This window comes from Nicrophorus vespilloides, unplaced genomic scaffold (assembly GCF_001412225.1).
Source record: "Nicrophorus vespilloides isolate i.1.1-1 unplaced genomic scaffold, Nicve_v1.0, whole genome shotgun sequence".
Lineage (NCBI taxonomy): Eukaryota > Metazoa > Arthropoda > Insecta > Coleoptera > Silphidae > Nicrophorus > Nicrophorus vespilloides.
The window spans coordinates 83,847-103,937 of NW_017095830.1; the positions used below are offsets into that span (position 1 = coordinate 83,847).

Below are 20,091 nucleotides of genomic sequence, written 5' to 3' on the forward strand. Positions count from 1 at the left end.
ACTAAAAAGGATTCATGGGTTTGCGAATGTTAACTGTCTGGAATTCCGCTATTGGCTATTGCAGATATAGTTGGGTTATGGTGATATTCCATCTTGTTCTCATATAAAAGGTGCGAGATGTTTCCGATGTAGTCTTTGATGTATGGAAGGTTCGCTTCATCGTGCATATCCTTTATACTCGAGTACCTGTTCATCGCAAGTCTCAGACATTTCTTTTGGTGCACTCGTTTAATAGAAATATCGATGTGGATAAAGGATGATTTTTCAGTACAAAAATTCAGTTCGTCAAATTACACACAAATAACGGAGAGTGATCTCACTGGATTAGCATAACGCAACAAGTCGTGAGCCAACCGCAGGCAGTCAGATACAATTATAATTAGTTCCTAGGAAATCAACTATTTAATTAACACGACGGTCAAGACTGAGCGCGCTTAATTAAATTTAATTAAAGTTCGTCTTTGGATTAATCTCCATTTTCTCAACACGCATTTTGACAGCACCGAAGATTACAGAAATTACCTAACATCAACTAAGAAATTATTTTTAATTATTATTAACAACTTTTCTAAACTAATTAAGTTTATTGAAAATTAAAATTGCAGCGTATTAAAATTAATAGTGATTAACTTCTTCTATATAGACATACATTATGTTTCTTAAGGTTCTTGATTTTTCTTCTTCACCGCTTTTTTCATTTAATAATTTGGATACAATCTTGATAATATTTGTACAAAAACTTTATGAATAACAATAATCAATACATTTACATGATATCTATTTGGTAATAATTTCAATATAGAAATCAAATTATAAGAATAGTCATATTCAGGCAACAGTCCAAATTTGGCACCTACATCTTAATATGAAAAATTCGTTTATATTATAAAATTTACATTGTAAAAATTAATTCAAATGTACGATTGAAATTGGTAAATGCTGGTACCACCTTAAAACAGAATTATATGTGTCGCACTGTAATTGACATTTTATAAATATGCAAATTTAAATATCTACCTTTGGAGACTGTAACAAAAAAATCCATTACCATAATCCATTTTAATCCTGTCGCCCTCTTTTCTCCTCTTCTTTATTTACTTTTTATACAAGACGAGGCGTTTTAAACTTAAAACGATCATTTCACGCTTCCCTGGTACATATATTAAACTGCAAAACTAATATTAGAAGTCTATACACTTCTAATAAGTTACCTCAATTTGACCAAACTATTTTAGATAATATATGTATTAAGAATCACATTGAAATGCAAGAAGAAAACATTTAACGTATACATTTTGATAAGATTCAAAGAAAAAATCAAAACAAATAATGCATCAATTTCACAGCTAAATTTATAAATACATTTTTTTTTTATTAAAAAAGTGAAATTTCGGATAAATTTGCAGAAAAAAAATCGCCACAACTTGCGAAAATCATAACAAATAGATATAGTTCAATTGCCCATCTAGATGAATTGTTAGTTGACAAACCTATTTAGAATGATGGAAAAATAGAAGATGAATGTGCCTCTTCTGATCTACTGGAAGAAAATCTATAAGTTTCGTTTCAACCACCGAATTGGAAAATCATTTTCTTACACATGCTGGAAAAAGCTACTCAGTTTAATCGTGAATTGACATCATGCATAGTCCATTGCAACTTTTTCTTTATTAATTATACTTTTTTTTCTATGTCAATAATCTTATTCTTCATATAGACTGTATATATTTTTACTCGGATTCTTCAGGAACAAATTTACGTACATATAAATTTAAGTTAAAATTTCGTATATATTTATTCTAATTTCAAGACTATTGCATTTATTATTGCATTTATTATTATATTTATTTTTCTATACAATTGTATAGTACTTACTAAGGTTAAAATACGAATTTATCTAATTTTCAACAACGGATTATAACACCTCACTCAATAACTTCGTATGATGACCAATAAAACTTTTGAGCAATATTCGACTTTATTCATGAACATAGTCTCCTTCAAGAGTGACACATTCATACCAACGCTTCTCTAACATTTCGATACCTTTCTTGTAGAACGATATTTTGCCTCAAAATACGTCTTTCACCCTTTGCTGTCCACTCAGCTGACAACCAATTTAACTCTTGAATGTAATGATGGATTCAGGTTTCAAACATTGTTACATACCGCATGAAATCCTTTTTATTTCGCTTGAACAGCTCCAAACAGCGCTTGGAATCATCAACTTGTTGTTGTTTTTGGTCCACTTTCAGCTTGAACGCGGTACCCATTTCAAACAACGCTATCTCATGATCAAATGTTCATGCAAAATGGTGAATACATTACCTTCTGATATTTTCAGGGTGTCAACTATCTCACGCAACATCAATTTACGATCAGCCAAAACCATTTTGTAGACGTTTTTATGTTTTTTGCAACAATTGCCGAATTTGGGCGATAAACGCTTTCGTCATCATTTGTGCGTGTACGACCGTGTTTAAAATCAGCAAACCACGTCTCGATGATGGTTCTTTTATTTGTTTTATATTGTAATTCTTTTTTTTATATATTCTTTTGTTATCTACTAATATAAAAATTATGATAAAACTATATAAATTCAACAATTTATTAAATAATTATAAAGTAGCAATCACAGTTTTGTACAAATGACCCAATTCGCGGAAATAATTCGATATCTATAATATTTTATATATATAAAATATATATTTAAAATAAAATGAAACCAAATGAATCATTTTATCCAATTATTTTGAACATTTTCCAGTGGAATATGAAACAATTGCATTTGTGCAATTAATTAATACGCATATCCTTTACGCGAATTAAAATGATTCGATAATTGAGCAATTAATTTGCCGTTATCCAGATAGAAATAAAAATAAAACCAATTTACGTTTCTGTATATTTTCAAATGGGAAATTTCCATGTTTCGTGGTTTTTTTTTTTTGTTTTTTTCTTTTTCATCATAACGAACTCAGTTGGTAATTAGTTACGTAATAACTGTAGATGGAGCAAAGCCATTCAACGTACTTTTCCTGGCGCAAATCAAAAGTTAGTCGGTAAAATCTTCTTTTTTATTTTCGCAGTTAAACCTATTTAAAGCGCATATATAAAACGCATCCACGTAAACGGAATGTTTAATGTCCAACCAATGTGACTTGTCAACAGAACGTCTGTAAGTGACGTTATGGGATAAGTTTAAAGTTTCAAATAATAAAACGAACTCGAATGTTTGTAATGGAGTGGAACCTCGTTTGTCGTTTTTAAGTGCTGTGCAAAAACCGAAATTGCACGTTTTTCATTTTCCGTACAGCCCCTATTTTCAGAATAAACATTTTTTTTCTATTATTTTTTGTAAGAAAAAAAATAGCAATAAACTGAAATTAAATATTAAACATATCAAATTAAATATATTACATCTATATTACTACCTCACATAGTTCAGCTTCAATCAGTCCGGATTCATTGATTTTTAATTGAGGAAAATAATCTATATAGAAATTGTTCACAAAATTCTGTTCTATACATAAAGAATATCGTGTTTTTTTGTCCTTTATACAGTCAAGTCTCTTTTTGTGCTGTTTAATTTAATTCCTCGATAAGTTCAGTTTTGAATAGTCTGGGATATTTTGCGGAACCGGACTATGTGAAACAATCATATTGATATAAAATAATAAATATGTATTATATACATACTTTCAATAATAAAATATTGAAATCCTGGCGCATCCACCAAATTGTTAAACATAAATTGAAATTAAACAAAACTAAATGTGATCATAAATAATATTAAATTATATTTTTAAGTTATTGGTGTTCAGTCACTAAATTTAGATAAGATTTAAATCATGACCATATGAAACTGTGCTTATTTAATTGTATATAATTAGGCACATGTTATTTAAAGTTTAATTATTATAAGTAATCTTTTTGTTATTTGTATTGTATTTAAAAATTTGCATAGATTCCTGTCTATGTGTGCAAATGTGGAACATTCAAAAGAAGATGGACGTAAAAATACATCAAAATTTGTATTTTAGAATATCTATTCATCAATAATATATTAAATATATTTATTTTTCAATATACTTAATTAAGTTAAAAAGACGTATTTAAGTACTTTCAGATGTTTTCTTTATAAACATGTTAAGTGTTATATGAATACTACCCATTTTTCTTTTCTTTATAAAATTATGTGTTTTTCTCAATCGCGAATATTTTTTGCATTATCAACTATATCGACTATAAATTATTTTTAGAATTGTGCATGTAGATTATTAAAAAAACGATAAAAATAAATGTCAATACTATGAAGATATAATCTTATGTTAATTAATTAACATGCGAATATACTTATTAAAAAATTATGTAACAATATAAATAACGTAATATTTATTTTAACAATTATATAATTACATATTAATTGTAGTTAAAAACGTAAGAAATGAAAACGAAATTTATTGATTTTTATATTTAAATAATATACTATTATTGAATATTATTAAAATTATAATTAGCTTTAACATTATTCGAGCCTGGTGCATCCACCAAATTATTATACAGACTGAAATTGGCAAAGGTTCCATTAAAGTATACCCTTAAATATAACAAATTGTCTGTGACGCCGTATTTGTTTGCCTTCTCCCTATGTTTTAACAAACTGCTTTGAGATCTCCACAAAACACGCAGCATTAAAACCAAATTTACCACGAAATCATACAAATCTCGCGTAACGCCAAATCCTACAATACATGAGAGTTGTATTTAACTTGCGTGCCAATCAACGTTTTAAACAAACGCTCTGCTAAAATAGCAATAATTCTCATTATCCATCAGGCACAACAATGACAAGAAGATGTATCAATTATCAATAAATATAGGAAAATTTAAATAATGTCCAATTCAATTAACAAACATTTACCTGTCTACAGTATAATATGATATACATCACGGTTTCGCGTTAAACAAAAAAATTCAAAACACGTCCACCTACAACACGTTTTCGCCTAACTCTATCATATATTTGCGGAAATTTCCATATACCCACTGTATTTCTACTATTTAGCATATGTATAAGAATCTAAATTACACATAATACGTACTTATGTATACATTAGTACAAATACTTTTTAATACGTTTTGTACTTGCTCCTGTTCTCATATAACACGGTTTTACAAATTTTCTAGTAACATATCTATCGTCTTATAGAAGAATAATGTAATCTACTTATACTTAGGAAATAATTAATCTAAAATAAATATTGGAAATTTAAAATTTTTGTACGCACGCAATCATTGTCATAAAAAATATATCAAATATGTAGTTTATAAGAAGATCAAAGCAACAATACATATGTATTTATTTGTAGTTTGAATATATTTTATATAATTGCTTTTGTGCTCCTTATATTAATCTTTTTCTTTAACATACATTATATAATTGTATTGAAATATGATTATGTCTATAATATAACCAAACATAACTTCTAACGTAAATTAGTAAATACAATAGAAATTACTTCCTAATTTACACTTTTAAAAGTTAGGTTTATTTTCCATGTCGATATTTGCTGGTAGTAATATCAACCTTTTCTAATTTACAATAAACTGAGTATATATAACTTACCTGAATATAAAGGACAATCTTGCATAGAGCGATGCCGAAAAACCAGGTCAAGGTAACGTCCCAAACGACGGTCGGAGCCAGGCAAAACAGGATGACAAGAAAATCTGCGATGGCCAAATTAACGATAAAGTAGTTGGTGACAGTCCTCATAGAATGATTCCTGTAAACAGCGATGCACACCAGCATATTGCCAACGATTCCCACAGTAAATACCAGACAGTGGATGACAATTAAGACCCAGGTCCATGTCTTCGGGAATATAAAGTTGCGGATCTGATTCAAATAATCCTCTTCAGTTGTCCAATTAGCTGTGTAATTGCTGTCAGCATAGTACACCAGATCAGTATCATTTCCCAATCGTTGATCACTCTTGACAGTACCAGCAACCGTTCCATTATTATCCAAACCCCAATCCTCCTCCTTGTCGAGATACTTCAGGATCAGGTCATTCGAATCCGTCGCATTCGAGTCCCAATTTTCCGTCGCGCCAAGCCGAACATCAAGCATCGCCACGAAAACCGCTGCTCGAACAAAATCCATCAACATCCTCATCATAGCTTGTTATTAGTTCCTGGCTCCGATGCCATCAAAAATCCTCCGCATCTTCTCCGTTTGCGCTGAAAAACACAAACAAACAACGCAATTTGTACAGAACAGTATTTTCAAAGTGCGCTTATCTAACGCCTTGAAGCGATTTTATGCTATGCACATTGTGCAAATCTACTGTTTCTAAATTATCCAAAGGAATTCCGTATTCACAACAGAGCCTCATCCTCTCCAAAACTTTACTTCCGGAAAATGCCAGCAAATTTCTAATTAATGTCACTTCGAACTTTGCACATTAAATCTTCCGCTAAACAATTAAATCGCATGTGTCGTGACTTTCCTCTCTCTTACTAATATTTTAACGCTAATCAAGAAACATGATTAATTAAAAATTACTTCATTACGCAACAATCTGACTTACTCACTGATAACGAACATAATTGCCTTAGCTTAGTCAACATTAACTTAATAACAAAACAAAGACCACCAAAGATGACGAATATTCATCTTCTAAGAAACTCAGTCAAATATAATGTTAATAATTAATTTATATAAATATATAATTGATTAGATTAAGGGAAAAAATAGAGATATTATCATTTAAGCATGTTTATTTTATAAAAATGTAAAATAAATATCATCATCATCACTACTATCGTTTGTTTGTGATTGTTTGTCTTAGTCTGATTCCATTGCTAATTTTCATAAAATCTGTGCACCTGGTTAATATTCTAAATCAAAAACTTTTTTTTCTGTACATCGATAATTAATTTTAATTAAATTTTAAACACTAAAACTTACCCTTTTTCAAAATGGGAATATTATAAAACCATTACTCGCGTAAAATGTCGTGATGTAAATTTACAAATCGTCAGTCAGTATGAAGAAGGTACATAGGTCGAGGTTGCCCACCTTTCCAGGTTTAAAAGTTATGGTTGGTATATACCCACTTTCGTCTCACAGACACCCCACGAGTAACAAACGAACATTTATGTGCCTGTTATACTTTTTATTATGCAATATAATTTAATTAATTCGGAAAACTTAACAAAAAAACGCAGGAATTTATTACACAATCTATTAATTTGTGTTGATCTTCGAAATCCAAAAATAGAATCTCAATTTCATCAGGATACAATTACTATAATTGAGTTTGATACAATTAATGAAGGTATTACTTTTTTCGCTTTATATGCGCTTAGCTTCCAGAAAGCAGACAATAAGAATCCGCAATTCTTTGATACCATTCTAAATAAATTGAATAAACTTATCAAAGAAAAGCGATTTTCCCTCGTTGCTGCTTCTCACTTCTCTTCTTTTTATTTTCCTCTTCCTTTCTCTCATTCCATATATATTTACCTCTCTTTCGAGACTTATTTGAAATCCTGTTTATTCGTGTATCGTGAAATTACAATGGTCATAATGGAAAACGAAACCGGAATATAAACGAGTCGTGGAAAAGTTAAGATAATTATCTATTTGCCAGAGATTCGCGAAAAAGTTTCCCCAAAGGGCGGAGATTAAAAAAACAAAAATTAAATGAGAACGAGCGGAATAGAAGGAAGAAAATCTGAAATGAAATTGCGACTCCTGCAGTGCAACACATACAAATAACATCCACGAACGAATAAATAATTTAATTTCAGTTGAACAGTGCTGAGCAGTTTAGTCATAAGGAAAACCCGGGAATACATTTAAATAATTCGTTAATATGCTGGAAACCTCGTCTAGAAGACAAATTTTGTTGATGAAGATGAGGCGTCGAAATGATCGTAAAATGAGTTTATGATGGACGAGAATCGTTAACCGAAAAATACTGTCAATTGAAACGACATGGTAATCTAATTGTGTATTTTTTATTCTTTTGTGTGATGGAAATTGAATTCGCTTCGGAAACGGCTAACTTTATCAACGTTGACATTTAAGCTATGTAATGCTACCGATTTATGAGTTCCGTTTCCAGATATAAACTAATCTCAGACCCACATCAACTTCTGACTGAGATCGTTATTTTCCCTAAAATAGTACAATTTAGGCTTCCATTATCGATAAACGGTTAACCCTTTGTGTACCAGTGTTTTCACCATGGGACCATATAAAAACTAATTATTTACAATCTTTTTATTTCCCTGTGATTCCGCAGTGGAACCACATGTTTTTCAAATACTAAACAAAAATAGAAAATTTTTATCATGCATTCATTAGTAAGTAATCTAATTTATCCAAAAAATTGACAGTTTTGACAAAATTAAGTTGGGTTAACTGATTTTTTCGTCAAATTATCGGTAAATTCGTTTCTAGATAAAAAATAATCTGAGTCGTTATTTTCCTTAAAACAGTACAACTTTATTTTCAAAACGAAAAAAAGTAAATTACATTGATAAGACCCATAAAAGACATTCAAACTCTCTATTTCAAATATTAATCCAATTGATAAATAATTAATATTGGTTCATGTTTACTCTATGAGAACATAATGTGTACCGTGTTCCGTGAAAACTTGGGATGAAATAAATAAATAATGTTTTTTCATTTTTATTTTATTGATTGTGTGTTTCCTGAAAAATTCTGGATTTACAAAGTGTTCCGTTGCAAAAGTTTGGGAAACCCTGATGTACGTAATCGAACAGCACAGTAATGGTTCAAGATATTTTCTACGGGAAATTTCAGCTTGACCAACGAGGCACGATCTGGGAAACCGAAGATCATTAACAGCGAAGATCATTAACAAATTCCAACCCAACGTGCTTAGAGCTTGTAGAAATGTTCGATGTGAGTGATGAAACACCATTCGTTTGCACCTTCATCAGTTAAGGAAATAATAAATTCACCAGATCGAGACTATTTTTTTTAATATTTTATAATCAAAAACCGCACGAACTTTTTTAGTTACCTAATAATACCTAATCTTTTTAACAATGTAATAAAAATAAGAATAATGATTGCAATTTTATTAACGGTGAAATTTAAAGTACAATTATGTAATGCGACTAATTCATAGGCTTCATGAGTTTCGTTTCCGGATATATACTAATCTCAAATCTACATCTACCATTTATTTTCCCTAAAATATTACAGTCTTCTATATCCAAACGTATAGAAAAATAAATCTACGTAATTTAGAAATAAATTATGTCTTATAATATATAATTATTGCTATATATAACCCGATAGAATCATAATATTTTAAGAACGAAATATTTTACATCGTTTTAGTTTTATTAACTATTAGTAATTGTATCACCAAGATAAACCGAAGGTATATATACTCCAATTCGCACATTCTTAAGACATAATTCATATCCTTTAAACTTTTTGAAGTGGATGAATATATTATAACAATGCTATTTCTTATTTTTTTGTAAAACTGTGTTGTAGATTTACTACAACACAGTTCAGAACAACTGGTATAAACCGAGCAACAGTCGTAACTCATCAAAAGATACAAACATAAATCTTTTTCAATGTCATGACATTCTCTGGATTTCCCGAAATGCAATTGAATATTTCATGAGATTCAATTACGCCCGTCTCATAATAGAGTTCCAATTAGACATGGAACAGAGAATTGCATTTGCTTTTTGTCTTCTTGCAGTGAATGCGTCAGAATCAGACTCGAATGTATTTGCAATTAATGCGGGTCCGTTGAAAACTGGCAAATTTTTACCTGCGCATATCAATGGCGACAGTTTTTTTTTACTTTTGTTCAGTTCATTCCATTTCCACTTCCTCGGCTTCAACGTCCCTACGAATATAAATTTCTATTAACATATGCCTCACTCATATTACGTTTACCGGTTGTTCATTTTTTGTATTTATTTCTTCATTATTTGTCGTTATTCAGTCCGTATTAATTAGAAAACTTATTTTTTTAATTACGTCACTAATGGATTTCGAAAATTAATCTTCGGCATAATCGAAATTACAACGTACTTCCTTTGAAATTCGCATTTTTTTTTAAGATAAATAATTAGACTCTCTTTTGGATTAACAATTGTTTTTAACAGTCCATAAATACTATTGCCTGCATCTTCGGACAGAAGTATATATTTAATATTTATAGCTAACTCATTGTACAATTAAATATCGCTTTTATTCATATTACTTTCAAAGTGTTCACGATAAATATTTAATTTGTAAATTGGCTCAATGCTTTATACTGCATCAATTAAGTGAGTGAGCAATAGCATGCAAACGACCTGTTTCCTTTTATTGAATTATTATTGATTATTAATCAATGGTTAGTAAATTTAGTTTATAAATAACTAATATTCGTCATAGAAATGTAAATATCATTATTCTAGTTATAATTAACAAAATTAATTTTAATAACAAACTATAATTAACACTATTTATAAAAAATATGCTCACTCATAAGTGGGTAATTTGAAAAGTTTTAAAAGCGTAATAAAACGAAATTTTCTCCGTTTTTTTATCTAATTGACAGGAGACGTGTGTGCATTTTTCTAGAATGAAAAAACACGTGTATCGCTCTGTTATAAAATACTTTGAATTGGAATCTGCTCCTACATTTCCAACTGACTACAGATGGACTTTAGAATTTAAACTGTTAAAACAGCAGGAAAGGTAACCAAGGAATTTTGGTGAAAAAAGACCATCTCACAAGAGTATATTGAGCATATAAAAAGCAATGAATTGAATTATGAATTGATTGAACATTCACCAGATTTAGCTCCATCAGACTCTATTCCCAAATCAGAAAAAAATATTTCTTCTTTCGATCAATCAAGAAGCAATTGATGCTGTAGACCAAAGAGGAGCCCGCGCCCCACAGGGGGGGCAAATCGAAAATTGAATTTAACTGTATGACGTATGATATACATATTCACATAAGGGACATAATAATTTTAGAAAAACGTTGGTGGGACATGGCACAAAAAAGATTGGGAACTAATGCTATAGACAGTTATTTTGCAAGCTTAGAAACATGGTATAGAATTGTTAGAAAAACATTGGACTAAATGTATTAAGCTATAATCATTTTTAACCACAAAATTCGTATTTTCTCTTTTGTCTTCAAAACTTTTCACACTATTCTTGTACAAATTCATGATCGCAGTTTTCCGGTATATTTAATAACATATGGATTTGTCGATAGAGGCTCCAAGAATATGTCATCCTACGAACATATTGAGTGAGGTGTTATTTTATTGGGTAATGGGTATTTTATAAATTAAAATTAATTATTTTTTTATTAAATTATCATTTGGCAATTGATAAATTGTACATATACAAATAAATATATTGACTATAATAATGACTAATTAAAATGTCTTACTTACTAATCTTAATTTTGCTCAGAAAGTGGCATTGTAGAAAGATTTAACGTTAACAATTTATTAGCAGCAACAGGTCGTGACGTAAACGTGATCGTGACGTAGATTTCATAACATTATTATAATAATAACAATAAAAAATCACATAAAAAAATATAATAAGTACATGAAATTATAGATGAAATTTAAATTTCCTTCAATTATTTTTTTATTATTGCAAACCACCTGTTTCCTTTTATTGAATTATTATTGATCATTAATCAATGGTTAGGAAATTAAGTTTATAAATAACTAATATTACGTCATTAATAATTCTTTGTAAAAAAAATACAATTATAATAATTATTATATATAAAAATGTAAATATTATAATTCTAGTTGTAATTAACAAAATTAATTTTAATAACAAACAATAATTAAAAATTTTTATAAAAAATATGCTCACTCATAACGAAATTTTCTCCGTTTTTTTATCTAATTGACAGTAGACGTGTGTGCAGTTTTCTAAAATGGAAAAACACTTGTATCGCTCTGTTAAAATGCTTTAATTTGGAATGTTTATGGGCAATCTGCATCTACATATCCAACTGACTATAGATGGATTTTAGCATTTAAACTGTTAAAACAGCAGGAAAGGTAATCAAAGAATGTTGGTGCAAAAAGACCATCTCACAAGAGTATATTGAGCATATAAAAAGCAATGAATTGAAGTATAAATTGCTTGAACATTCACCAGATTTAGCTCCATCAGACTCTATTCCCAAATCAGGAAAAAATATTTCTTCTTTCGTTTCCCAAAGAGGTGCCCGCGTTAACAAGTCGTGACGTAGACGTGATCATGACCTAGATTTCATAACAATATTATAATAATAACAATCAAAAATCACATAAAATAAATATAATAAGTACATAAAATATAGATCAAATTTAACTTTCCTTCAATTATTTTTTATTATTATATAATATTGGGTGAGTAAAAAGTTTTGAGGTTTTTTCCTTTGATGGCTTTTTTACAGTTTTGTGTTTAGTGAATCCAGTTGTTACTGACCGTACTCACTTATCCCCTATAAATAATATTAATGTATATTCAAACAATACTTACAGCAATTAAAATGAAAATATTCATGTAAAATTCATTATATACGAATAAATATGTTATTTTATAGATGTTTATTTAATATTTCTTATAAATGTAAGCATATTTTATTTGGTTTAAAAGTAGATTTAATATGTTTTCTTTGTTGTTTGCTGGATAAAACAAATATCTTATTCATATATTTATGGGATTGCGAGGGCTCGAAGTTCGGTAGCTGGAGGCCTTCGCGTCGCAGCGACTACAGTTTTTTTTATATAAGTGTCCGCACGTGCATTAAGAACTCTGGACGTGATCTCGTCGTAAAATATACTCAAATTCTCAAGGGACCATTTTTTAAAACTATCATTAAATGTACCATCATATAAACCAGCAGTCGCCAACCGGTGGTCCGCGAGAGAATCTTTACTAGTCCGCAAACTAATCAGAATATATTTACAATTTTTGTTTTAATTATATTCTGATTCTACTGGGTTGGCATGGTTTTAATTATTTATGCACCATTTTTTATCTATAAATCTTTCTTTATCTTTTACGCAACTTAAACATTAAATCCTCCCAGAATTTAGTAGGTTTTTCGTAAAAAATGTTATTCTCAATCAATGTCTTGATTTCATCATTATTGGTAGCAGAATTTTAAGGCTGAAATCATCAGCTCAAAATTTAGAGAATTATGTACTTAAAGTTCATTTAAAGTTGCTTTACTTCTTCGGAAGCAGTAATAGAAAAAAAATGAAAGTCTAAAATGCACCTTCTTTTCTTTCATCTGTACGAGACTACTAAATGTGTCAGTTTCATATGATCCAAACCAATTTTATTTCATTGTTTTTCACAATTCTGATATATTTAGGCATCGCCATTAGCGAAAATTGGCACGAACTTTCCGGACAACCCCAAGACTATGTTCTCCCTTCAACTCTCCAACTAAGACTAAATTATATAATACAAAAATGTATCTATTTGCGTGGGAGTATTATTTCGGTTCTTGATAAAATAGTCACAAATATACGATTTAATGTGTAACCGTTCTTCCAAATATTCCACATGCTATTCTAAATAAACAAGTACAAGTATCCATTTGTGTATTATGGATATGTGAAATATGCGTTATAATAAATAAGAGGAAAGTGACGAATATTGTAACACGTGGGTGCTTCATGTACGGGAAAAGAATATACAAAATCTTCTGTCGACTGGGCGTGAGTCCGTGACCTTCCCATGTCACGTGTGATAATCTGAGAAAGCAGTTATAAGAGTTCTTCCCCTCAGAAAAAGGAAGTGGCGCCCTAAACCTTCCCACGTCAGGGACTCACGCCCAGTCGGCGTAGAAGATTTTGTATATTCTTTTTTTCGTACATGAAGCACCCACGTGTTTTATATATTTACATGTGAATGAATAATGATAATGGAATGGAATATTGATAATGGATGGAAAAATTACATAATCAATATTCATTGTTTAAAAATAAAATATAAATTTTAAAACAATAAATATTGACAATGTAATTTAAAAAAAAAACTAATTTCCAAAGTCTTAGAACTTTAATAAAGATTTCTCTTTACAACTACCATAAATTCATGAAAATCCCAAAGCGCGAGTTGTGAAAGCTGCAAAAGTTCCCCAATTCCTCAATCATCTATTTCACATTCTTTTTTTTATTTGGTGTTAATGTAACAGATTTACTAAATTGCATAATGTTACTTAATGCGGTTGACTTGAATGTGTTTTTTTAGAATCAATGGTTTGAATAATTGCCGCAAATTGCTAATTAAGTTCAATTCCCTTCTAAAATAGAAATTATAATGATATATCCAGAATAAGAAAAAATCTAATATCGAACATTACCACAAGAGCTAAAATCGAGTTACAAACTCCGAAGTTATTCAATAATCTCGCACCTGGTTTGTCCTGAAATCTGACCTGAATTTCAAATTTCAACTAAATGTATATTAAAGATCTGAATCAGCTTACGATTTTCATACGATTGTTTTTATTCTTATTTTTAGAGAATAGAAAAATACCTAGTATATTTTTTAATTTCACCAAATAATTGCTACAAATAATTTTAAATTGTTAGTAGCTCTTTGTCAGTTTATATTTTCATTAGGATTATTATTTTATTATATATATTATTACATTTTGTAACTGTTGCAATAATTGATATAATTAAGATTAAACAATATGTATTGTGCATTTTTTTTCTATATATCAAATTTATGTTATGTTCCATTATTTATTAATAAATTATTTTGTAGCGTACCCACAAATATGATAGGTTTTCTTTACTTTATGCAGTCAAGTTTCTTTATGTTTAGTTCATTTTATTGACGTCTTAAAGTCCTCGATTGTCGGGATTATTACTATATAAATATGGGAATTTGGACATTCTTTTAATTTAGAAAAAAAAACTAAGAAATATTTTAAGTAAAATGAAGTGGAAAACAGAATTTATACCTTCAAAATATAATTGAGGATATATAAAAAAAATGAATATAAAATATGCGTCAATAAGTCCAATCAAGGCAATAGATTTTATATGATGGCTTAATTTTACTTTTCGTAAGTATAATTTATGTAAAAGAATTTTGTTGATCTTTTGACTTACAACAGCGCAGTATGCAGAATTAAGCGTGACATTTCATGCACTGTAATCTTTTAGTGTTTGGTCTTGTTCTTTCATGAAAAGACACAAAGAATAAATGATTATTTTCACTTAAGCTTATCCTGATATGGATTTTTAGAAACTCTTTGTTATTATAATTTCCTTCTGAAATAATCCTCCAATTTATATTAAAAATATTAAACTAGACTAGTTTCACACGCCAAATAGTGTACATGTTTCTTAGAGCAGCTGTCTTATCGCGATTTCTTTTTGTTAATATTCAGTACAGTTTATTGAAATCTTGCGACTTTGTGACAAAATATCTATGTACTTAATAATCTAGAAGAAGTATAAATCACACCACCATCTATGGTGGATTCAGAACTGCTCAATAAAGTTGAAATTATGCACATATACTGTAAACGTATTATTGCCAGAGCCACCACCAAACCTATTTAAAAGTTTGAGTAATAACAAGAACAAACATCTGCATTAACCCGTATTTGAGAGTGCCCATCTCACACCTTTAGCAGTATTTATATAAAAAAAAACACTCTTTTGAACATATTCCCACAACTGTACATCATACTTCAAAATGTTCTTCCTGAAAGATGTAATTCTTGAGGATCGGAGCTTCATACTGAATGGTGCATGAAGTGTCTGAGCAGACCAACTAAATTGACTCCTGGTATTCCCAACACCAAAATTCAGTTACTCAATAAAAGGTCGGCTTAATAAACCTGTTACGCTGCACGATACAATTGCTAATATCTACATCAACAGATTTAACGATCCTCGTAATGTTGATAGCGTTGAAGAGATGTTTCATCAAAAAATCTCATGTTGACATCAATGTCCGATATCAGGAAATAGACTATATATCTTCATGTATGATATAGATGACGTGTACAATGACTCTCCAACAGAAATACTAATTTGACAATCTGCCACAAAAGTCCTTATTTTAATATTAACACACTTAATCAGAGATCGCAGGGCCCCGCTCGCCCCGGTCTATGTTATTTTAAAAAGATTATGTTCATTAACCTGTACAGATCAAGTGATCCAAATTCTAAAATCACACTTACTACTCGTAAATTATTTTATTCATATGGTTTTTTTTCTCGTATAACCAAAAGAATTTAAATAAAAATAGATTGTAAAGATTCGACTGGATGTGCATAAATCACAAATTTCAAGTGAATCCTCACACCATCGAATTTAAATCATACACCCCAATAAATACTTTAATTAAACAAGCTTCGAAACGCACCCTGCGAAATCCACAAAACATGAGCATTATTGACTCGAAGATATTTTTAGAGAATATTCTTGATTCCGCGCTTTCCAGTAATAAAAAAAAGTTAATCCGTGGAATCTCGAAGAGAATTTCATCAAGATTTATTATCCATCTACAAACAAAACTACGTTGTTTTTAATGTTATTTTTCATCCCCGTTGTTCCCGTTTTAGAAAATATTAATAAATCTGTTTACTTCGCATACATAAGTAAACTGTAATTAAATAATCCATCTTTCATTTCTTTTAGTTTATTGACATTTTTCACCTAAGTAAATTACATTATGAAACCGTATCTAAGTAATTGCTTTAAAACATTATTTTGTGTTCAATAGTTATTCAAATGTATTAAGTAAATAAATGAATCAAGGTGAAACAAATAAATCGCAGATTGACTTATTTACTAAATTAACTTGCATTTATTCGAACACGCAGAATTTCATTAATACTGCTTCTTATTAATCAAATTAAACTTAAAATACTAAAATACTCCATTCTATATGTATATTACAGTCTCAATGTAAGTCCTCAAATAGTCCGGTTTCTAACAGTCCGGGATACTGGTGAAACTAATTTTGAAATATTTGATAAATTAATGTAATATTAATTGGATTTCACTATTTTTTTATTATGTTCTGTTTTGACATGTTTAATTTTATTAGACAATCTATAGAAACAGTTGAACAGATAAATTGAAAGTAATTTTATTTCAATTTCAAGACATTTACAAGTTACTTGTCAATAATTACTAATATGGAAATGATGGAAAATCATATTTAAATTACTTCGCACTTAAATCAAATCAGTTGATCAAACAAAGAAATGATTAAATATTGATAAATCTTAAAAACGAAACATGTTTCTACTTTTATTATTTTAATATAATTGTATGGTGGAAGTTTGAAGCTAGTTTATGAACTAATTAGACGCAGTTCAACGTAATTATACAAATTAATTATTTTAGTAGAAATTAATTTGGTTAGCTTACGTTTGATAATTTTATGTCTAGAATAATGTAATTATAGTGTTTTAATATACAAAACATACGCAAAGTGCGGGTAATCGGTTTTGCCAATATCCCGGACAGTTTGAAGAGACCAATTCAAACCACATACGAATAAAGAACACAAAAGTGAATAAAGAAGAAAAACTATCTTTTATGTAATATAAAAAATAATAATATTCTGTACTATTTTTTTGTAAATATATAACATATACCAATTTAAAATAAAAAAAAGTACCTCGGTTTCCGAACAAAATTTCATTTCTCGAACATAAATTCAATTCCCAAACTAAAAACCAAGTACATTCAGAACAACTCCTTTTCCTCCTTCTACTTACGTCATCAACTCTTCGTACGTACAGATAAAATGTAGTTAAATATTTGCACCGATGTATTGCGGCTATTAGAAAACGTATTTTTATAATTAAATAAACAAACAAAAACAGTTTTATATAATTTTATGGTTATTGCAATACATTGTGTTACTGTTGTTATATTGTTTAAGATGTTATGAATTCTCATTATATTTTACATACAATTGTATAGATAATGGGACTCTAATATTTGTCCATGTCTTATTAATATTAATCCTGCACTTTTGTTGAAATTTTTGTTGAATATTTGCCATAAAAGTCAACATTTGACCACTGAAGTAGCCGGCGAATCAACTAATGTCTGTTGACCGGCTCAGCCTCGAGCAGGGTGTGTGTGTTAATTCTTATAGTAAAAATTTGTTTGATATTCGTCCTTTTTAATATTTAATTAAAAAATCAAGAATCTGAACTACGAGAACAGATTACAAAATTGTGTATAAATTCTTCTTTAATATATTTTCGAACTTCGAAGAAGAGAAACAATAGATGTATGTTTTTTATTTAATACTTATCTTTTTGGAAAATAAATTACAAATTTTCCTTTTAGTTAACACAATGAAATGTATTTAAATAAATTAAATCGAGAAGATTTCACAGTTGAATAGATATTAATTAATTCTTGCGCTTGTCATACTATTAAACTCGCAAAGACATTCTAATATCAACCAAAAGTGCAGATTTTCCGAGCTTTAAACTAAACCAACTTCGTTCATTTACGTAATTTATTTTAACAAAACGTTGCAAAAGAAAAAATAAGAAAATTTATTGTATAATAAATACGTTAATTTTATTAAAATTGTACGAATGTAATATATTTCTAATTTAGTTGCATTCAAGTTATGACTTTCTATACTTTCAAACAATTCTAATTTTATAATAAGTTTAAGAAAAATAAGAAAAAAATACACGTTTTTAAATGTTATTAATTATAAAACACTTTTAGTTTTAACATGTATAAATATAATGTTGATATGAATTTTTGTGCAATTATGCGAAAATAATGTTAAAATCTATAATAATTTGCTTTTCCCTACGGAAATTCGTTTGTTGTCAATTATTTAGTTCTATAATAAAATTCCTTTTAGGAATTAATATCTTCTTTATTTAATAATATGCAAACAAAATTGTTAGGAATTTTGCTATAATTGATTTGTTTATATCTGCTTTAAATAGAATTGATTTTAGATGTTTTGAAAATGTAATGCAACTTAATTTTATTGTTAAAAATGTTATTATTCAATAAAACATTATCAAACTTAAGTTTTATATTTTCCATATTTTTTTAAACATTATTACAACAATAAATAAAAAGAATAAATAAAATGACAATGGCAAAATAAATTGTGATAATATATGTAGGAAGCTTCTATATCAAAAAAATAGTTACGTATTCAACAGGGGATCTCGTATGGACCACTCAATCAAAAGCTGACAGTGATTAGTAGAGTCAGAAAAAGCACACCATACATCCTACCGAAGTAATGCAGCTCGAAACACCAGCAATACAAAAATTAATAAAAATAAATCGTTTAAAAATTACGATTTTTTATCATAACAGTTGTTGATTTTTCTTTCTAATATTTTATTTACTTTAATTTAATTGAAACAAACAAAATTATAGTGGTACTCACCACATAAATCTCATTATTGAGTTAACACAATAAATTTTCTACATAAAAGCTTATCGATTTTCTGTCATGTAAAGACATTTCGTTGTTTTCTTCTTATCAAAAATTTGGTAACAGCTCGGTTTTTTATTAATTAAGATTGAAAGATAATAAAATAATTTCTTTGTTTACTGTTCTCATATACTTTTATTACTTTCTATTTGAAAATACCAATTTTGTCAAAAAAAAACACTTCAAAAGTTGTCTCATTAAAATGCATTCGTGTTTAATAATAATTATTACTAATTATTTCGTAATTTTGTTCTTACAAACATTAATCGTTAAGAACTATAGAGATAAATAAGTGATTTGTATTTAATATTTTTAGTTATAAAAAGAAAACTTTTAAAACATGAAAAAAGTTCTTACTGACTTTAATAATATTTTCAATTTATTGCTAGTATCAGAAAATGATCAAAATCTGAGAAGTTTCATGTTAAAAAGATAATGTTGGTGAAAACTATGACTTTTTATATATTTTTTTAATTAAATATTGTACATTACTATGTAGTTAGTATAAAATAATGATGCATTTTCGAGTCAGGAAATTACGTTATATTTCATTTACAATCTTTTAGTTT

At 28.6% G+C, this 20,091-nt stretch overlaps 1 protein-coding gene across 1 annotated transcript in view; it reads right to left on the reverse strand.

Moving 5' to 3' along the window:
* Positions 1–20,091, reverse strand: part of LOC108565713 (orexin receptor type 2-like) — an 84,923-nt gene that overhangs the window by 64,497 nt on the left and 335 nt on the right. Inside the window, exon 2 of the mRNA XM_017925302.1 lies at positions 5,630–6,246. Within this exon, the coding sequence (XP_017780791.1) occupies positions 5,630–6,184 (555 nt within the window). The 5' untranslated portion in view covers positions 6,185–6,246. The remainder of the gene's footprint in view (positions 1–5,629; positions 6,247–20,091) is intronic.